Here is a 23028-nt window from a genome sequence, read left to right on the forward strand (position 1 = left end):
GAGATCACGCAATATGGGAAATGTTGGGTTGGCTTGTGCCATGGCAACAAACAGGCATGGGAGAAAATGCAAGAAAAAAATTGACAACTCGAGAAAAAAATGCCTCCGTGTTTGCAATCTCTTGCTGAAACATGTCCATAGTTTTTCTTTAATCTGAGAATCAAGGACATTTTCCTGTTGACAAATGTCTACCTCAATAAATAAGGTGACAGTACCATCCTAGGCATTTAAATGCCATATGTGTATGTCTATGAGTTCACGTGCTAAACATTTGAAATGGTTTTCAAGCTACAGAATTAACTTTACATGTGACTCAACACAGTTTGATTCAAACTTTTAAAAAATTTTCACAAAAAATGTCAGTTGTAGCCAACATGGAAGAATCACACCATCCCCAAGCCTCTCTATTTGACCCTCTCTTCAAACAAATGTTCAAGGTTGCCACAATGTGCTTGTAAACCCAAAGAGAAAAGTCATCCCACATCTTTGAGGTTTTTGACAAAAAGATTCTGGAGTATATATGGGAAAGGCTCAGTGATTTCTAGGTGGACCTGATGATATTAAAAGTTGGTCATCAGTCCAGTCATGAAGCTGTGGATGCAGACCCTTGTTCTGTTTCTTAAGCAATTGGTTAAAGCCATTTAATGACATTGTGGTCAGAGACCTGGAGGGAGTAAACTGCCCCCTGCTAAGCTCTGTTTCTCAGAGAATATTGGTGAATATGTATCTGGCTTCATAAGAAGTACCTATTTATCATTTTACTGTCTACACCTACACTATACCAATTCTGCATGTATTTCTATTTTTCTTTGGAGGTCCCAAAAGAAATACAAAGGAAGAGTTTCCTGCTGCTAGCAACCCTCCCTGAAACCTAATGTCTTACAGCTCTCCTAGGTGGGATATCTGTCCTACTTCCCCTGCCCATTAAAATCTTTGTCCTCCTGCAAAATAAAAAGCCTCATGTCTTGATTGCTCAATAAAGTGTTGAAGTTCTTTATCCTGGATTTACATAATCTGGATTCCTAACACAGTTTAACTGCTGAGTTATTGGGTATGCTGTGGTGAGGGCCTCCTTTTTGTCTCTTTGAATTATGTGCTTGATTTACACATAAATTCTCTATCAATTCCATTTGCTCATCAATTCAGTCATTAGACAGCTATGTATTGATGACCTGCTAAATGCCAGGTGCTGTGCAAGGTGCTGGGAACACACTGCTCAGCTATTTAGATTTGGTCCAGTCGCCTCATAAAACTTACTACCTAATGGTGGACTATTACTGAATACTTAAGAAAGCCGTTGTATGTATTTCCCAAAAATACAGGTAGTGTATTTTCCTGCTCACTAGAAGACCCCTAAAAAATAACACGTGAGTTGAAACTCTGTTAAATAAAGTGTAGGTTTTAAATGCTGTCATGCCGTTTGCTATTTTAGGGAATCCTGGGAAGTTAATAATCAAATTCTAATTTCAGATATGAATTTGAACCTTTTCACTGATAATTTTTGTAGTACTGACCAATTTTATAATAGCTCGAAAAACTCGAGCATTTTAGAAAGTGCATAAAAGGAAACACTTTATAAATGGCATCTCTATTTTAAATTCCCTAGGAGTAATTCCTATTTAAAAGAATTCAAATATAATATTGTAAAGAACATAATTAGCCATTAACTTATTTTTAATAAATTTTGACTTTTAAATTATAATTTCCATATTGCAGAAAGCAAAATCTTTTATAATATAAAAAATTAAATAGATAAGGAAAAACAAAATGTAAATTATGGGAAAACATGCATTGTCATAATGAAAAGGAAAATCCAAGCAATCCAGTACACAAAACCCTTTACCTCTTCTGTTCTGCAGAAGCAACTTTGCCCAGACCTTCCCGTGGGATCTGTGTTCTGGCACATATTAGTCTGCTTGGGTTGCCATAACAACATACCCCAGACGTGTGGCTTAAAAAACAGAAATTTGTTTTCTCACAGTTTTGGAAGTTAGAAATCCAAGATCAAGGTGTCAGCAGGTTTGGTTTCATTTTGAAAGCTCTCTACTTGGTCACCTTCTCCTTGTGTCTTCACATGGTCTACCCTATCTACCGGTCTGTGTCCTAGTCTCCTTTTCTCATAAGGACACCAGTCATATTGGATTAGGGCCCATCCATATGACCTCTTTTTACCTTAATTACCTCTTCAAAGACACTTTTTCCAAATACAGTCACATTCTGAGGTACTTGGTGTTAGGACTTCAACATATGAATTTTGGGGGGCAGGAGAGAGAACACAACTCAGCCCTTAATATAGCTTATCTCTAGACTAGAAAAATTCCAGTTCAAAAGTAAATAGCCATAGGAGTCAGACATGATCTTTTTTTTTCTTCCTCCTATAAAAACTTCAGTGTAGATTAGGTTATCAGGTAACTGCTATGTTCAGAATAGGCACTTTCTAAAGATATGTTGATGAAAATAAATGCCCCCAAATCAGTTGAATTTATATTCTCCAACAATGAGCTAACAGAAAGTGAAATCAAGAAAGTAAGCCCATTTACAACAGTCACACAAAAAATAAAATACTTAGGAATCAATTTAACCAAGGAGGTGAAAGATCTCTACAATGAGAACTACAAGCCATTATTGAAAGAAATTAAAGAAGACACAAAACAATGGAAAGACATTCTATGTTCTTGGATTGGAAGAATTAACATTGTGAAAATGTCTATACTACCCAAAACAATCTACAGATTCAATGCAATCCCCATCAAAATACCAATGACATTCTTCACAGAAATGGAAAAAGCAATCTCAACTTTCACATGGAACAGAAAAAGACCCAGAATAGCCAAAGCAATAAAGAGCAAAAAACATAAAGCCAGAGGCATAACACTACCCAACTTCCAATTATACTACAAAGATAAAGTAACCAAAACAGCATGGCACTGGCATAAAAATAGACACTCAGACCAGTGGAGCATAATAGAGAACCCAGAAATCACTCTTCAGGCTCACAGCCATCTGATATTTGACAAAAGGAACAAAAATCTACATTGGTGAAAAGAGTGCCTCTTCAATAAATGGTGCTGGGAAACTTTGATATCTATATGCAGAAGAATGAAACTAGACATGCATCTCTCTCCATATCCTAAAATAAATTCAAAATGGATTAAAGACTTAAGTATGAGACCTGAAACTGTAAAATTACTAAGGGAAAATATAGGTGAAACACTTCAGGAACTAGGTCTGGGTACAAACTTTATGGACATGAACCTGAAAGCAGAAGCGACAAAAGAAAAAATAAACAAATGGGACCATATCAAACTAAAAAGCTTCTGCACAGCAAAGGAAACAATCGACAGAGTGAAACAACAACCTACAGAGTGGGAGAAAATTTTTGCTAACTATATATCCAACAAGGCATTAATATCCATAATATACAAGGAACTCAAGCAATTATACAGTAAAAAAACAAATAACCCAATTAAAAAATGGGCAAAGGAACTGACTAGACATTTTTCAAAGGAAGACATACAGATGGCCTATAGGTACATGAAAAAATGCTCAACATCACTAGTCATCAGGGAAATGCAAATTAAAACCACATTGAGATATCACCTCACCCCAGTTAGACTGGCTATAATCAAAAAGAATGAGAATAATAAATGCTGGTGAGGGTATGGAGAGAAGGGAATGCTCCTACTCTGCTGGTGGGACTGTAAGTACAACCACTATTGAAAACAGTATGGAGGTTTCTCAAACAACTACAGATAGATCCTCCATATTATCCAGCAATCCCACTTCTGGGTATATACCCAAAGGAATGGAAATCATCATGTTGAAGATATACCTGCACTCCCATGTTCATCGCAGCTCTGTTCACAATAGCCAAGATATGCAACCAACCTAAATGCCCATTGATGGATGACTGGATAAGGAAACTGAGGTATATATACACCATGGGATTCTGCTCTGCCATAAAAAAGAATGAAATTCTCCAATTTGCAACAATATGGATGAGCTTGAAGAAACATGTTGAGGGAATAAGCAAAGCACAGAGGGATAAATACCATATGTACTCTCTCATAAGTGGGACGTAAGAGATAAAGAAGAAAGGAAAGAAAGTCCACAGTGGTGCATTGGACTTGAAGAGGGAGAGAACATACCTAGGGGTACAAAGTGGAGTAGGGAAAGGGGGATGGGAAGGGAGGTCAGGGATGATTGCGGGGATAATTGGGTGGGGGACATGTGGTATAATCAGAATTTGTGGTAATGGACATGCTGCCAGTATGGATCTGGCCAGCACATCTTAGGAATGACTGGTCACAATTTGCTTTGTACCCCATGAATAATCATAACCAATAAAAACAAAACAAAATGTTTAAAAAATAAATAAATAAATAATAAACTTGGGAAAAAAAATCTGTTGATGATATAACAGCTCCCACCTTGGACAGCAGAGAGTAAAGGAATGGAAAATGGACCCAGAAAATGGGTGGAAGAATAAGGCTGGAAAATCCTGCCTAGGAACAGCTTCAAGAAGGTGTGCTCCCAGAGAGCTGAACAGAGGGAATGGAAGGGCTGCAGAGAGAGCCTCCCAATGCCACCGATGGAGAGGGAATCCCGGAGTCCAATTACACAAGTGGAAGGGGGCAACCAAAGCTGAATCGTGATTTACAAATTTGCCCTGATGGAGAATGACTGATGATAAGCATTAAATGGTAGCATTCTTCTTGTTTTCCAATTTCCTTTCTATTTGATTTTTTTTTTCCATGATTCTGAGCTAAATTAGCATTTTGGAGACATGGTCCTAAGATAGTCTGTTGATTTGGGAAACAGTTTTAATGAATGATGAGGAGGTGGTAGAAGGAAAAGTAAAAATAGTTTGAAATACAAAGCACTTTAAATGCCTAGGAGAAAAATCCAGTAGTAGGGATGAATATTTTTCTCTCATCAAATTTTAAGGAATTCATTCTTAATGTGTTTGGTTGCTGATGATGTGTTATTGTTCATAGTGGGCGTTCTATAAATATTTGTAAATATTATTTACTTTACGCTTGCCAATAACTTTCCTGTAAATGAGTAACAATTCGATTTTCAAAGGGATTAAGATGTGCTTTCACTGCATCCTCTCCTATTGCCAACAGGCAGGAGGATTTAGATTGGCAGATAGGGTTATAGTGAAGCGGAAAGAAGAAGGTGGTATAAAATGCAGCATCTCAGTTGGTTACAGCACAGTGTTTTTATACCACCAACATCAAGGGTTTGGATCCCCTTACTGGTCCACCAAAAAATAAATAAAAAAGTAAAACATAAAATAAGATAAAATATAGCATCGATTGACAGAACGACAAGTTGTTAGGTAGATATGGAAGGGTGGGATGTGCCAGAGGGTCAGGTCCAGGACTTGGTTTGAGAAGAGCGCTGGGCTTAGGGACTCTGTACCAGGAGAGAAGGGCTAAGAGAGATGACGAGCTGCCCCGGAGCCCACTGAGGGAGTAAGAGATTAAACATGTATTACCTGTCAAAAGTCTTAAAAATTCTGAATGTTGAAACTCTGGCTGTATTACCTTTAAAAACTTTCATAAAGTCTAAATTCTGAAACCTGGTCCCAATGGTTTCAGATAAGGGACTATGGACTTGGACCAATTTCCACTCCCACCAGCAAGAGGCGGTGGTGGCCTTGGCTCCATATCCTCATCCAGACTCTCTAATTTAGAGAAACTTTCACAAACCTGATGGAGATTTATTAGCACCTTAATTATTTCCTATAGATTGAAATGTCTCTCAATCTATCCCATCTTTTAACTTTATTTATAATGTCTTAGATCATACAGAAGACTTTAATTTTGATGTAAGTTGCCTTATCTATTTTTTTTTTTGGCCTTTGCTTTTTGTCTTTTTTAGGAAGATCTTCCCTACTTTGAGGTCATTTGTATATCCAATCATATATTTTCTAACAATTTCATAGTTTTGGTTTTTCATGTGTAAGTCTTTTATCGAATTGCAATTTATACTTGCATAATGTCCTTTGGAGTGAATCTGAGTTTCATGTGTTTGGATGTTGTATTTTGCAAATGGCTGGCCTTGTCCTAACATCATTTACTAAGTGGTACATTCCTTCTCTACTCATTTAAAGTGTCACTTTTATCATATGCTAAATTGTGGTATATATAGTGATTCACTTTTAGATGTTATTGTGTTCCAGTGTTTTATTTTTCTGTTTATTTATACCTACACTGGTACTGCAACATTTTAATTTTTATAGTCATTTAACAGCTTAAAAAGGTGTTCTTCTATTTCCCTCTTAACAGATTTAACATTGTCGGCTACATTTTACATCTTGGAACACAATTTTTCTTGTATTCTGTGATACCACATTTTTTTTCCTCTTATATTACCGCTCTTTCTCCATATTTTCTATGGGCTTCTTTACCTTTTCCTATCCTTAAAGATCAAAGTTTCTTTTGGTTTTTCCCTAGACCAGCTTTCTCCTCACTCTAGGCTTCCTGAGCTCACATAGCTTAATTCATCAACAGGATGCTACTCAAAACTTCTTTTCTAGCCCAAGATTTTCTGCTGAATTTCATAGCAATCCATCCATCGCCACTTTGATGTTAAGTTTAAAACTGAACTTATTGTTTTCCCTGCCAGACGTAATTCAGTAAATGGCACCCATTTGACATGTCTGAAATGTGGTGTCTTCCATGACTGTCTTATCTCTTATTCTCATCCCGTAGTAAATCCCTCACTCTCTCCTTCAATCCGTCACTGAATCCTATTGCTGACATTTTCTAAATGACTCAAACCTGCTCACGTCTCCTGTCCACATTACTTCCACCCTCACTCAAGCCACCATACTTTTCCTCCTGGTCTTTCTGTCTTCAGACTTCCCTCCTCTGGCCCCCACACAACTCCTAAAGTGATGTTTTAAGAAGCAAATTTGACCATGTCCTTTACTGTTTAAAACTCTTCAACATCTCTGCCTTTCTCTTAGAACAAAGTTCCAATTTCTTACATGATTAGAAGGCCCTGTCCTGTCTTCACTTTCTACCACTCCAGCCAAGCTGAGCTTGCTCTGGTCTCTGGAATAAGCCAAGCCCATCTTCACTTGTGTGCCCTTGTGACAGATGTCATCTCAGCTTGCAAAACTTTTGCATCCCCAGTACCCTCTCTTTTTATTGGAGTATTTCCTACTCATCTCAGGTATCCCCCTCTTTTTATCAGAGGACCTCTTACTTATCCTTTACACCTCATTTCAGGTGTTACTGTCTTCAGGGAGAAGCCTCTGTTGAGCTAAAAATCTGGGTTCCATTTCTCTCCTATATGCTCCTAAATCACCATGAATTTTCCCTATCACATTGCTTGTTCCTTTGTGTTGTGATCACATGTTTAGTCGTCTACATCCAGCACTAGACCATTTTGCCAATGGGAATATAGTCCTGCTATTTCAATCCCCTACTTGCAAACCTTCAATAATCTCTCATTCTCTAATGAGTAAAGTTTAAATTCCATACTTAACTTTCTATCATTTTACACTAAACTGCCATGTGGAGACAATATATTATTCCTTTCCCATATCTTGTATTCCCATCATACTGAACCAACCAGTTAGTTCCTCAATATAACATGTGTCTTCCTGGTTAAGGACAAATGAAATCTCCTACATTATGCAAAATCTTCCCAAATTCCCCCAAGTGAAAGTAATCTCCCCTTTCTCTGAATTTCCACTGTGCTTTTTCTACCTTTAGAGCTCTGGTTGCATCTTTCTTCTTATTACTATTATTGTGCTGTCACTCATAAGTGGGAGCTGAATCCATAAATAAACGAGAGAGAGAGAGAGAGAGAGAGAGAGAGAGAGAGAACAATCACAATAATACATCTAACTTTTAGAAGGAGAGAAGAACTGTGCTTGCTAGAGGTGGAAAAGGGGAAAGCAGGGGGAGAGGGAGGGGGGTTAGTGAGAAATTGGTTAACATGTGCTAAGTATGTTTACATAATTTAATGATGAATAAGCTAACTATACTTATTTAACCATCACACATTATACACAACTATTGAAAGTCAACTCTGTACCCTACAAGTATGTATAATAAATTATCCATAATAAAATAAAATATTTTAAATTGTATATATATATATAAAACTATTATCAAAACATGTGTTGTATATTTGCTTCCAAGTGTGTGATTTTTGAAGGTTGCGACCACATCTTATTGACCTCTGTCAACCCCAATAGTAAGTTGAGCAGTTGAGCACACACCACTGGATTCTTCTAGTAATATATACTCAATAAAAGTGTAGTGGATAGAATTATGTTCCCCAAAACTCACTGAAGCTTGAATTGTGTCCCCTGAGATTCATGTATTAGAAACAGTCTCCACTGTGACTGTTAAGAGGGTGGGAAATCCTATTATGGTAATCGAAAGGTGGAGCTCTGAAGGGGTGATTGCATTGTAGGACCGTGCAGTAGTGAATGGATTAAAAATGGTTGTCAGGGGTGTGGTTCTGAGGGCTTTAAAAGAAGAGGAGAATCTGTCTCTCTCTGCTTCCACCATCTTGCAATTTGAGACCCCTGGGTCACTGTCGCCACCACCAGATAGACGTTTGACTTTGCAGCCTCAGAAACTGTAAGCAATAAATTTTGTTTCTTTATAAACCACACAGTTGCAGGTATTTTGTTATAAGCAACAAAAACAGACTAATATAATAAGTTTTTTTTTCAATGAGTATTTCTTCAATGAATTTAGTGCCTGTAAGGTCATTGAGAAATTTATCATCTTAGAGATGCAGCGAGGGAAGAATTGTATTTTCTATGCCATTAGTAGAGAAAATAGGCAGTTGAGTTGGAAAAGAAAGAAAATGACTAAGAGTGGTAATTTCTGAGTCATAAGTCATAGGCTATTTTAAAAAAAGCAGATTTAGGAAGAAAATGAAGAAGCTGAAATAAGGTCGCTCCTCTTAGATTATTTTCATAACTAATAAATTGCAGAAAGTGTGATCATTTCAAATGCTGTGCTTAAAAGAACACTCCAAAGTATGTGTTAAATAATGGTACCTGTGCAGACAAATTAGTATTTTAGACTTGGTAGTCTTAGATGAACATAGACAGAGACATAGATAGAGATATAAACATAGATATCACCTTAAAGTTTTCTCAAGCTGCAGGTGGTAAAATATTTAGATCAGGGAGGAGATAGTTGGCAGTCACCTGTAGGAAACACAGACACTATGTATTAAATTTGTTAGGACTCTTCCTATTATAAGTAACAGAAAGCCAACTTAAATGACCACAAGCTAAAAGAGATTTCATTGACTAACATAACTAACTGCATTAGTCACCTTGGGCTGCCATAACAAAATACTGTAGACTGGGTAGCTTGTACAACAGAGACGTATTTTTTCAGAGTTCTGGAGACTGGAAGATCAGCACTGACTGTTGGAACTTGACTTCTGAGAGACCATCATCTTGGTTGTGCATGTACTTCTGTGGCCACTCCTTCTTGGTCTCCTTTGCTGGATCCTCTACAATTTCCCAATATCTAAACATTGGAGGATCCCAGAGTTTAGCCCTTAAGTCTATTCTAATTCCCTAAGATCTCATGCTCTCCCATGGCTCTCAATATCATTTCATTCATCTATGGCTCTCCAGAATTGTGTATAAACTGACTACATGATATTTCTATTTAAATGTTTCATAGATACTGTAAAGGTAACATGTTATCTGGTATCACTTTAATTTACAGCAACTAAATTCAAATAGGCCCTAGTGCTCTTGGCCATCATATTACATACTTTTGGGCTCTTTACTCTCCTAGATGACTATTTTATATATTCTCTCCTCAAACCTCCACCACTTTCCCTATTCTCTCTCTTAGTCAATACTCTCATTGCCTATTTCATTGAGAAATGAGAAGTTGCAGAGAACATTCACAATCTTGCACCACCATTGCATGCCACCTACCAACGCCTGTACCATTTACTCTGCCTTCCCTTCTGTTCCTGTGGATGGACCATCCGTGCTCCCTTCCAGAGCCAATAACTCTATGATAGTTTTCTATCACTGCTGAAACAAATTAGCAAAAAATTTATTAGTTCACGTTTCTCTAGGCAGGTTTGGATAGGTACTCTGCTAGGAGTCACACAAGGCTGAAAGTAAGGTATCAGCAGGACTGTGCTCCTCTCTGGAGGCTCTGGGGAAGAATCCTTTTCTAAGCTCATTCAGATTGTTGGCAAAATCCAGAGCCCAGCAGTTGTAGAACTGAGGTGCCTGTTTCTTTGCTGGCTGTCAATTGGCGGTGGGGGGGGGCACCCTTAGCTACTAGAGACCTCTCTCTGGTCCTCACACATGGGCTGTATGACCCAGAGCCAGTGGCAGTGTGTTGAATCTCAAACCTGGAATCTCTCTGGTTTTTCTTTCTGCTGTATTTCCCTTTTGCTTCCAGCCAGAAAAAGTTGTCTGCTTTTAAGGGGTCATGTGATTAGATTGGGTACACTCAGATAATCCAGGATAAGTCTCCCTACTTTAAGATCCATAACCTCTATCATATCTGTAACGTCCCTTCTGCCATGTAATATGACATATTCCAAGGTTCCGTGGATTAGAGTGTGGACATCTCTGGAGGACCATTCTGCGTATCACACACTCCATTTGTGCTCCAGAAATTTCCCCCTCTCTCTTCTGCATCACGAATCATTCCTCTCAACTGGATCTTTTTCATCAGTACACAAAATGCTGACATTTCTCCCCTGTTAAAAATGTTCGCTTGACTCTACTCTCCCTTCCAATCGCTGCCCCTATTTCTCTGCTCTCTTTGGGGAAAAACACCTTGAAAGAATTGCCTGTACTCTCTGTTTCCAATTCTTCTTCCATTCTCCATCTTTCATCCTTCCTACCACACTGAACCTGTTTTTGTCAAAGGCACAAATGATTACACATTCTAAGTACAAGGGCCAATACTCAGTGTTCATCTAACTTTCATTTTACACAGGTGACCATTGAAATATCTCATTGCCTTGCAAGATTCCACTGTATTAGTCCATTTCTGTGGCTTATAACAAAACTGGAACGGGTGATTTATAAAAGAAAAAATTTATTGCTTACAGTTTTGGAGGCTAGGAAGTCCAAAGTCCAGGGAACACATCTGGTGAGGATCTTGGTGGTGGCAACAATGATGGCAGGAAATCACATTGTGAAAATGGCAGAGCAGAGAGAGAGCAGCAGACTGTCGTCTTCTTTTAAAGCCCTCAGAACCACGCCCCTCGCCACCATTTTTAATCCATTCTCTACTGCACGGTCCTACAATCCAATCACCTCTTCAAGGCTGCACCTTTCAATTACCACAATAGGATTTCCCATCCTCTTAACAGTCACAGTGGGGGCTAAGTTTCTAATACATAAAACTTGGGGGACACAATTCAAGCTTCAGTGAGTTTGGGGAGGACATAATTCAGTCCACTACAACCACCCTCTCTTGGTTTTTCTTGTATCTCTTGGAGGTTCGTTCTCAGTCTTTTTGCTGGTTCTCCCTCATATTCCTGATGACTTAATCATGGACTGCCTGTGGCTTTTCCATCTGCACTCATTCCCTTGGTAATCTCATCCAGTTTCATGGCTTTAAATACCATGCATATATAATGACTTCTAAATTTATATCTATAGCCAGATCTGCCCTCCTGAACTCCAGGCTTATATATTTAACTGCCTATTCAGCATCCCCATGTAGATATCTTAAAGTCAAAGTTAACATATTCAATATGAAACTCTTCATCTTTCCCACAAAACCTGCTCCTCCCACTGTCTCTTGGTCAATGCCAGCTCTGTTCTTTCACTTGATAGAACCCCAAATTTTGGAGATGTCCTTGGCTCCTGTCACTAATCTCCCTCCCTTATACTTAAAATCCAATCCATTTAACAAATCCTATTGTTTCTAACATTATAATACAGCCAGAAGACAATCACTTCTAGCCACATCCACCAAATGCATCCTGGTCAACACCACCATGATCTCTGACCTGTTTGATTGCAATACACCCTTTATTATTCCTCCTTTTTCCATCCTGACCTCCACACAGCTGCCAGAGGGGTCCTGTTAAAATTTAAATCAGATCACCTCACTCCGCTGCTTACAGCCTATTTCATGCCAAAGGAAAGCCAAAGTCCTTACAATGACCTAGAAAGCCCTGCATGATCAGCTCCCCCTGTACCCGCTGCCATCTCCTCCCACTTACCAGCCAACTCACTCTTCAGAGCCTTTGCACTTGGTGTTCCCCTGCCTGTGACACTCGTCTCCTACTCTTCCCTCGGAAGCTTCAAGTTTATGCTCAAATATCACCTTTGCAGTGGGACCTTCTTTGCATACTCGATTTAAAATTGCAAGCCCCCATGTGACCAGTGATCTTTCCCTGTCATATTTTTCCTCCACAATATTATTATCATCCAATACCATATATACTTTTTCATTTGTTTCTATGATGTCTCTCTCCTCAGAAGAACCTAAACTTCACAAGGGCAAGGAATTGTGCATGTGTGTGTGTGTGTGTGTGCATGTGTGCGTGTGTGTGTGTGTGTGTTTGTGTGTGCTGACTTATCTGCAGCACCTAAAATAGTGCCTGGTACAAAGTAGATAATCAATAAATGTCTGTTTCTGTGGAATGAAGGTCCAGAATTGCTCTTCATTCCACCTCAAAACCAGGTTCTTCTCTCAGTCTTCCCCAAATCAGTAAAGAGCAGCTCTATTCTAGTTTGCTCAAGCCAGGATCCTGTGGATTATTCTGATTCCTCTCTTTCTCTCACACCTCACGTCTTCAAATCCTGCCAATTCTATCTACAAACAGACACCCCCGTCTAGAATGTGGCCCTGTCACCTTCTGCACAGCTCTCCCTAAGTCCAAGCCACGATGGTCTCTCACCTACATTATCGCAATGGCCTCCTCACAGATCTCCCTGCTTCCACCCTTGTTCCCCAGGAGTCTATTCTCCAAACAGAAGAGGGACAAATCCCTTTGGAATGTGTCAGGTCATAGTCTCCAAACCTCCAATAGGTTTTCCATCTTGGCATACAGTCTAAACCCTTTAGGTGGCCTACGTGACACTTCCTGATCTTGTTTTAGACACACCTCCATGGAACTATTTCTTCCCTTCCCTCATTCTCTTCCAGCCATCCTGTTCCCTTTTCTGTTCCTTGAATATGCCAAGTATCTGCCTGTCTTAGGGCTTTGCACTGCTTCCTCTGCCTGGAAAGCAAAGATACACGTGGTGTGCATCTTCCCTTCCCCCAGGCCTCTGCTCAAAGTTGCTTTAGCAGAGTGCCTCCCTGATCATCTTACCTAAAACAACATGCACACGTGCGCGCGCGCACACACACACACACACACACACACACACACACACACACACACACACAACTCTGTCCCCTTACCTTTCTTCCAAAGCCCTTATCACCACCTGATATTCCAAATTTACTTATTATTATTACCTGTCTCCCCCGTTCTCCAAAATGTAAACTCCATGGGAGAAAATACTGTTTTGTTTCCTGCTGTATCTTCATCAGCAAAGATGAACCCCAACAGCTACGAGGTTGCTTAACCCTAGCACCTAGGATCTTAAAGAGATACAAATACATTGTTCTTCAAAGAATCAATATTAATATTTTATAAAGGGCTCTGGACTTTTTTGAGTGTAGTGCCTACCCCTAAAACGTGTTCTGTGTCTAGAGCCGTGGAGAAATCTGATTGGCCAGAGTGGTGAGTCACATGCCCCTTAGGGTTCTGTTGTGGTGGGAAGGCTATGCAATCCACAGGCAGAGGAAGGAAAGTTCCCAAAAGAAAAAAAAAAGAGATTCTGTTAGCAGAATTTGGAGTGGGGATGGGGGAGAAGGGGGAGGATCTGGGGGAGGCAGAAGCAACAGATGGCCACCATGGAGATTCTCCAGAGTGGGAAGAGAAACACAGGGATAGCTGGGGCCCTGGTAGAGGAGATATCCCTAAATAACTGTACCTTCACACACTTTGGGAGAAGATGTGCTGATGCCCCAGGCATGCCTGCATGGCATCACCATGCCCTGCTCCTGGAATGACTCCCTTGGGGATTGCAGGAGGGATCTCCCTAGCATAAATAATCCTGAGGCTTCTCCACGGAAACTGGAGGAAAGACAGAAAAGCAGGGACCAGCAGCATGAACTGATGCAGGATTTCTATTTTCCACTGCACATAATATTGCTCACTGGCTCATTTGCACAATTCTGCATCCACAGCTATCAAGATTAATTAACCACTCATTTTTAGGTAAGGGTAAAGGGAATTAGTTAAAAAATAAGCAACAGCTGTGAAGTGGGCATATGCACATACACTCATATACAAAAACAAAACAGAAATCTTGCTGCTATTATTTAGCTGAGGGCTTTTTGTTTAATTTTTTTATGTATACCTATCCACAAGGTATTTTAAATTTTTAAAATTTATTCCTGAATCCAGAAAATGTTTCTTGGGTTCTCCTGAGAATGGGGTGCCCAGGCTAACCACAAGCACACACACATTCTTCCCATAGTACAGTACTTTAAAATTAATAGCACATGCAGAGGAAAAACTAAACCCTTTGACGTCACTCTCGAAATGAGGAAACATAAACAGAGAAGGCTCCACTCCAGTAAGCTGCCAGAGTTGAAGCCGATTGGTCTCTGCTTTTCCTTGCCTGTGGCAACTGACAGCACCTCCCAGCCTCGCAGGCCGGCTGCCTGCTCACCCAGCCAGTCGGTCGGTCTGGGCACTGCAGCAGGCTCGGCTCTGTCCCAGCACTCGTCTGGGAGGAAAGTGGTGTACTCACCCAGAGGAGTCTCTCTTTCTACCTTCCTTCTTTCTCAATCTGCATGCTTTTATGTTTCTTTTTTTTTTTTTTTTTTTGACTTACTTATATTCCTAATCCTGGATGAAGTTGCTGGATTCTGCAGCACAAGTCTTCATGAACAAGCAGCACCGCTCAGAGATTTCACGGCATTCAAAGGTCACAGAACTGCCACTATGGTTAAATGTCTTGTTTAATGGTTGAGGTAGGTACAAAAAATTTAAGCGGCAAGCTCATTTTTCTTAAGAGAAGAGTCACAGAGAGATGGCAGGATTTTTATTTACGATGAACCTGTACATATATATATATATATATATTTGCCTGATTGTTACTACAGCAACCAGCTTTTGAATTTCCTTCCTTTTTCTGGGCAAACTGACTAAACATTATCACTTATCCTGAATTAACTGTTTGAGGGCAACAGGGTTTCATTCCAACTGGTGTAATGAGAGACTCAGGCACTTTCACTGCCTGTGGAGCCCTCACTGAGGAGGGGTTTGCTGTTCTTTATTTTGAAATGAGTGCAATATTACTTCTGCAACTTAAATCTTAGAGTTGGGTCATTTTTATTTTTGGTGGGACAGGATAGGAAAACGTTGGTAAAGGGATTGGTGAGGGCTGTGGAACAGAGAAGAAGAAAATCAGTTTTTTTCTTGAGTTTGTCATGTTGGTTGATAACAGACCAAGATGAAGAAATTAATAGGAGGAAAGGAAGAAGCTGGTAGTGAGACAGGGGGTATAAAATTCAATAGAAAGTGTCCAAAAAAATGCATTTTTAAGGACAATTCACTTTGCCACTTTGTTGCATTAAAAAATATATATTTTGTATTTAGAAGTCAACAGGGGAAATGCAGATACTGAGTTACATGACCAGTGATTTAGATCTTATTATTTATAAAAGAAAATAAAAACTTCTTTATTACCACTGCAAATTTGCGAATTATCTTTTCCCACAATTGTTGAAAGCAGAGTCAAATATTTAATTAAGGACTTAAGTGATTGAGCCTGGGGACTAATTAATCATCTAAAAATTCTGTTCTTCGTGTGCTCTATCCAGAGTGACTATTGCAATTTTAGAGTAAACCTCTTTGCACCAGAAAGCAGGCATATACACTCATATACAGTAAACACACTAAATACTGCAGAAAGCAGGGCAATTAAACACAAGGCTAATGTTGTTTTCAGTGGCACATTATTAAGTGTCAAGGGGGACACCTCCTAAAAATTATTCCTATCCAAAGAGTCAATTTTTGTAAAAGCAATTCAAGTAATATATGTTAACATGGATTTCGTTATTACTCTTCTCAAAGTTATGCAATAGCAAATAAGACAGAATTATTTGAAGCCATTACCCTGTTCCAAAATTTCTTGCTTGATTTTCTTAAAGTTTCTATCTTCAACACTGAGAACCAGAAATCCTTAAAAGTGGGTCATGTTAGCAGTAATATTCAGCAAGGTATCAAACACAAAGTGCATTTCAAAGGGTTAACAAAATTAACTGCGTAAGACTGTAATGTACCAAGTTAAGAACTGCAAAAATATTAGCTCTGAAATGCAGAGGATGTGCTGTGAATGGACAATTGCTTTTCTGCAGTGCCTAGTGGGAAAACAAGGACTTTGTGTGTTGCAAATGCATAACTGCAGCTCCTCCATTTCCTCTGCTTTATCTTTTATTTCTGGCTGGTAAAACAAAGACGGGTGTCAGTCTTGATTGACATTTTCTCTAATGAAATGAAGTCACTTTTTTTCTCAAGTAGAAGCCCAGAATTCACTAGTTGCAACTCCAAAACCTGTATCCTCTTTATAAGAATTTTTGCCTGACACTGTAAGCTGTCTGATTTCAGAGCGTACTCACTCGATTGAACAATATGTGACAAAAGCAGTGGTGACTATATGACAGCAAATTAGCTGTAAGAAACTCCTCTTTTAATCAAGTTACTTAGGACAAGGGTAGAAAAATCCAAGATGTGTCAGGAACAGACATAAACTTAGGGAAAATAATTACACCAATGTGTCTTTTAATGCCTGACATGGTGTTCAGTACAAAGCTACCCATTGTCAGTTCTTGATTAAAAACCTGGTCAAAATGTTTGAGAATTTACTACCCTTTGTATGTTGTAAATTACATAAATAATTTTCAAACATGGCCTTTTCAACTGTCTTTGACAAATGTTTTTGGTGTTAGCCCAGCCTAAAATGTAATCTAGAAATCAAGTCAATAATACAGAGGAGGTCATTTCAAACATTGACTTGTGTTGTTTTCAGCCAAAGGATGTCTTAAATGCAAAAGTAAAATGACCAAGTTTCCTCAAAGTGGGAATGTACCACTTGGAAAATGCCTCCGCCTAGTAATTATTCTTCCAAAGTCTAATTTGTTGTTAGCCAGGCTCAAATCACAGGGGAAGCTGCTTGTTGACTCACAGAACATAGTGTTGGAAGGAATTTATTAAGCAGTAAGCTGATCCCAAGCAAGACCAAAAGGGGTTCGTTATATTAAAGAGAACTGTCAAATACAAGCATCAGAATAGACTTGGGAACATGTAAGTGCAGAAGCTAACAGGTATTCCAAGTGGCTCAACTCACATTTCCGAGGTGTGTAACTTATTAGGGATCCTCTATGCATAGAAATTTTTATCCAGAGAATCTGTGCTGGTATTCAGCTCATGTATCTCAAAGAAGTCTGTAGACAGGAGTCTGTCTTCCAGATGATACACGACTGAGGAAGAAGGGAGGTGGCATTTGGTAAGTTACCAGGTTCCTCACACAGTGATGAGACCATCTCTATCAGCACCTCCTATGGTTCCATCCTCATTTCTCCTAAGAGTGCGTTCAGGGAGCACTTCCGTCGTCTGCATGAAAACAGCCTTGGGGTCAGTACCACTGTCTTCTATAAGCATCCTGGTGTCTCATCAACATCCTCACTTTGATGCATGAGATGGTGCCTTCTAGGTATATTAACCGTTTTTCAAGAGTTTGATATGCAAATTTAAGGAAGGTGAAAAAGGAATGTAGAAAACCAAACTGAGTGCCTACTATGTACTATTGTTAGAAATTTCAATGCAGAGAGTGAAATGTGTCACAGTTCTAGTGCATAATCAAGGCATTTATAACTTTTCTACTTTCCCAAGAATCACTGAAGTATCAAAATGATTTGCTTTGTACTTAGAGGTTGCATGGAGTATACTAAAAAGGGCGGACAGAGCCAGAGAACCAGGGTGGACATCCTCCTTGAGGTTCTGGCTAGCTGGGTGACTCTGAGCCACTCTCTTACTCTTGACCAGTTTCGTCATCTGTAAAAGGATTATTTCTAACACTTCACTTAGATCGAACGTTTTGTAGTATTCTTATTCTCAAACCAGAGTTTGTTTTTTAACTCCATTTATATATAAATGTGAAAATTTCAAACCTTTATTCAAAAAACATTACTACATGCTTTCAACATGTCAAGGGCTATGCTTGTTGAGATGAAGTGAATGAAAAGATAGGTAAGAAGTGATTCCCACAATTAGGACACTTATATTTTGGTTGAATGGTAAACAAATGAGTGGAGTCTGTACAGAGAAAGGGAGGAATAAAAGAAGTTTGGGAGGGAGATGGCAATGAGGAAAAACTACATAGAAGAGGTGACTCTATGCAACTTGGAATTCAAGAAAAAAATGAAATTTTATGTCTATCTAGGTATTTAGTTTTATTATGCTGATCTTTAACATGATCGATTGAAGATATTGTTATTCTTTTGAAATCATGTATATATAATAGTGTTCTTGAAAAATAGAATGTTAAAGAGAGCCAAAGTTTCCCCATATGTTGATTTGCTACTGTAACAGGCCTGAGATGGCAAATCAGGGCTGTGCATTGCAGTTGTAAACCTTTGTGGTCCCTGGTACTTAGAATCCTGGGAGTTACAGAAAGCAGGAGTCCTTATGGAATGGTGAAAGCAGCTCCAGATCTCAGCAGGAATTTGATACGATACAGGCAAGGAAGGATCATTGCTGTAATGAGCTAGAACATTAATGTAACATGGTGCCAATGTGGTGGGAAATGCTCCTGGTGTCAGGGAAACTCTAGTGGTGGCTCAGAACTTCCAGAGATTACCTGTGCGAGTTAAGGCAAATTTCTTAAACTCTGGAGGCCTCAGCTTCCTTATCTTTAAAATAAAGCTGTTGGATGTATTTTTTCTTTCTAAATTCTTCCATTTACCCTCACTAGATTAAGTAGCATTTATTTTTATTCTTCCACCTCTCGCATTCCTTATTTCCACAACTTTTCTTTATAGTTTGCTTATTCAGTTATCCAAATTTACATAATTTTACCTCCAAGATAGTCTCATTGCTAAAAGACTAGCAGAACAAAACAAAAATGCCCTGAGTTTGGAGAATTTCTCCCCAAGGAACTATCGCTCCCCTGAGAAGGTAACTTCTTACCCCATTTCTCTTGTATCCAGTAGATGTGCTTCTTAGTGGCTATGGCACCCCTCGAGACAGCGGAGGACATGCTTTGTGTTCACTGTAGCTGGGGACTTTAATGTTATGTATCTATTAAGCAATATATAATTCTTAATACTGTTGGAAAAATAGGCCAATATTTAAAAACCTAAATTCTTTCATGAATACTTTATGCCTTTATTTGCATATTGTATAGTAGTATGAAAATAGTAGCCACAGCCAATATACCAGTAAATTTACGTCATGCATTTAAACTAACTTCTTTCATTCCTTCCTTCCCTCCCTCCCTCTCTCTTTCTAATTCTTTCTTTCTCTTCTTTCTTGAATCTATAAGGGGAGGATGGAAAAAATAAAAATTAACAATGAGGTTTTGATGAGTTTTCCTTGTGTAAAATTTGAAGTAATGTTTGTTTTAATTTTTCCATTTTGGTGGTTGGTGAGTTTGCATAAAGTTTTCATTAAAACTCCTGTTCAGATTTTTTTCTTATTAATACCTTCTGTGTTTTACATGGCCAAAATTAACATATAAATAAGAAAAACATAAAATGCTCTTTCTACAAAATGAAAATCAGCATTACCTGCCCATAGCTTCAGGCACACACAAAAAAGGATTCTGTACAAAAATAGAGTTTATATGTGACTTAAATATGGTAAAGAATATTTAAGAGCTTTTATCTCTAAGAATCTTCGTCTTTTCCTACGGGAGGTGTGATCCAGAGCTGGTCCGGTGTGAGGAATTTTCCATGGGTCCAGCTGTAGACATGGAGAGGCTACCATATGCCTGAGTTGGTCAAAACTTGATGTCTGAAGATACTAAATGGTCAATATTTTGCATGCTTTTGGCCCTAGCAAATCTTAGTCTAAGAACATCTATCATTATTTATTTCTAAACTGTTTGTAATATAAAAAGTCAGAAACCACCTGAGCCTAACAATAGGTGAATTGTTGAATACATTATTTCAAATCCATGCTATAAAATATCATATAGTTATTTAAAATAATGAAATATATCTACATGCAACATTTTTGAATGATTTTCCAGTTATATGAAGTGGAAAATAATGTCACCATATCATTTTTATAAATCCATACACACATTCACACACACTTATAGAAAATCCTGGAAATTCAAATAAAATACTTAACAACAGATGCCTAAGGGAGGAGAACTTGGAATATGTGATAGGAACAAGACTTACTTTTTGTGTGTATACTTTAGAATTGTTTAACTTTTTCCCATATAAATTTATTACATTTACAAATGGAAAAAATAATACTGACCTTTGTTTATTATTGTGTGATATTTTTAATTGAGAGAAAAATTAGAAGGTAAAAAAAGAAAAAAATTCTGTTTTATTTTAAATTCTTCATTAGCTTCTTTTCCCATGTTCTTTGGACACTGCTAGAGAGCAAAGAATGGTCTGGAATTGAGAGTTCTGGGAGCAAGGGGATAGAGTCCATCACTCTTGCTTTAGGAACTTGGGGCCCGTCACCCCTCTGGGCACCACTTTCCTCATGTGTAAAATCAGGTGCTTAGTCAAGCTCGAAGTTCTTTCAGCTTGGATATATATCTAAGAAAACTTTACGGCCTGTTGCATATCAAGTTATTGCAGCCCTTTCTCCATAAACTGAATATACATATCTTACTGTACATATTCTGGTTTGACCATTTTAGCTAAATTTTCTGTATTAGAACTGGCCAATTTGGTTTAATTTTTCAAATTGATTAAACATGAAAAATTTATATTTATCCATATAGTAAACCACACATCATAGAGTTTTAAAATAAAATTATACTATATCAATTATTGACAAAACAGTAGAAAACATTATTTATATTAAGATGTATAGTTTGTGCAGTTATGCAAGCAACTAATACTCCTTTAGTTTGAATATAATTTATACATTTCTTGGTTTTCCAGGAGGAAAAAAAAATGATCTTCATTTCCCTTGCTCATTATGCCACTTGCCAGCTGTGTCCAGTCAGATGAAAGAACTCAGTCATTCACAAAAGTGTAGAAAGCGTTCTTGTAAGAGGAGATGCTGCAGTAATACAGAGGTCTAAAGAATGCCTTGATTTAGAAAAGGTCATTAAATCCAAGAAAAAAGTTGTTTTCTGTGTGATAGAAAAATAGTATATTTCCATGTCTTAAGACTAGTGTTCTTGCTTTTTTCCTTAAATAAAAACCAATTTCAATTTGATTTTTAGTTTGATTTTTAAAATGTAAATATTAGTCATTTAAATATTTAGTAATTTTTGTTTTCTGTTTTTCTAGTCCTTTATTACTGTGTATAGATTAAAGGATAATCTTTGAGTTAAAATAAAACAAAGGGATAAACATAAAACAGATAGGAATATACGTGGTAGCAGTTTTTAATGAGTGGTACTAACATTGTAAACTTTTTTCTATAATCTTTTTTAATTATTAAAAATCATTAAGTTATAGAAAACATTTCAATGGCTTTGTAAATAAAATAATTAAGAAATAGTGTTCTCTTTTTCATTGAATATGTTGCCCCCAGTACATGGGTGTGGATGCATGAGAGATTACGGGCAAGTCCCATTTTACATCAGGGACTTGAGCATCTATGGATTTTGGTATTTGTGGAGGCCCTGAAACCAATCTTCTGTGGATACTGAGGGACAATTCTGTAACATATGTTAGTACTTTTATCCCTTTGTGGGAAATTTGAGAACCTTGGAATGCCTTAACTACTTTTGTACCCATCCTGAATTATATTCTACTGTTAGTTATTTAATTTCATATACTTTAAATCCTTCAATAATAATTATTATTGTGGTTTTATACAATCATATATATTCTTCATTCCTTGCTGCATCTCAGAGATTATACATAGGATTTCCCTTAGTGTAGAGATGATTTTGTTCAGATTTTGGTTCTTGGTTTTGTCTGAAATGGCTTTGTTTCATCTTTATTTCTAGTGTATTTTTCTGGAATAAAACTCTAGATTGGTATCGTGCCACCCACTTTAAGATACTATTACGTTGTCTTATAACTTTCATTGTTTCTGCTGATAAGTCAGATAACAGTCTTTTAAAAGCAATCTGCCCTTTCCTCTGTTTGTAATAATTTATTTTCATCTTTGATTTCTTGTAGTGTTAACATGATTGCTTAGGAGTGGTTTTCTTTGCATTTATCCCAATTAGGGTTTGTATGGTTTCTTGAATGTGTCTCAATATCTTTCAACAGTTTTGGAAAATTCCCATTAATTGTCTCTTTTAATATTGTGTCTGCCCCATTCTCTCTTGCCTTTCTCAATGGGAGTTCAATTGCATGTATGTTAGAGCTTTGAATGTCCCTACCCCCATTGTTTACCTTTGATCTCTTTGTTCTTCATTTTTAATATTTTCTTTTGATCAGTGTTTTATTTTCCTAATCCCTTCTTCAGCTGTATCTAAACTGTCACTTAACTTGTTAAATGATTTCTTAACTTACCTTGTAGTATTTTTCAGTTCTAGATTTCTAGGCTTTTTTTTTCTAGGTCTCTGTCAAAATTCTCAATCTTGTCTATCACATCCTTGAGCATATTCTGCATATGATTTTAAAGCTTTAGTAATTTTATTTATTTTTCTTGAGTGTCTATATCTATTGTCTGCTGGTGCTTCTGGTTGGATCAAATTATCTTGATTTTTATATGCCCGATTATTTTTGTTGGAGCACTAAATATTGTGTGTAAAATAGTATGGAGATAACTTGAAGTCTAGATATTTTTCAGATAGTTTTTACATTTGCTTCT

At 37.8% G+C, this 23028-nt stretch overlaps 1 protein-coding gene across 1 annotated transcript in view; it reads left to right on the forward strand.

Annotated features, from left to right (window-relative positions):
- The first annotated feature begins 14692 nt into the window (after positions 1 to 14692).
- PDE7B (phosphodiesterase 7B) overlaps positions 14693 to 23028 on the forward strand; it is a 303303-nt gene continuing 294967 nt past the window's right edge. The window contains exon 1 of the mRNA XM_063096619.1: positions 14693 to 15029. Coding sequence (XP_062952689.1) covers positions 15009 to 15029 — 21 coding nt within the window. The 5' untranslated portion in view covers positions 14693 to 15008. The remainder of the gene's footprint in view (positions 15030 to 23028) is intronic.

Source organism: Cynocephalus volans, chromosome 5, assembly GCF_027409185.1.
Source record: "Cynocephalus volans isolate mCynVol1 chromosome 5, mCynVol1.pri, whole genome shotgun sequence".
In the NCBI taxonomy this organism is placed as follows: Eukaryota; Metazoa; Chordata; class Mammalia; order Dermoptera; family Cynocephalidae; genus Cynocephalus; species Cynocephalus volans.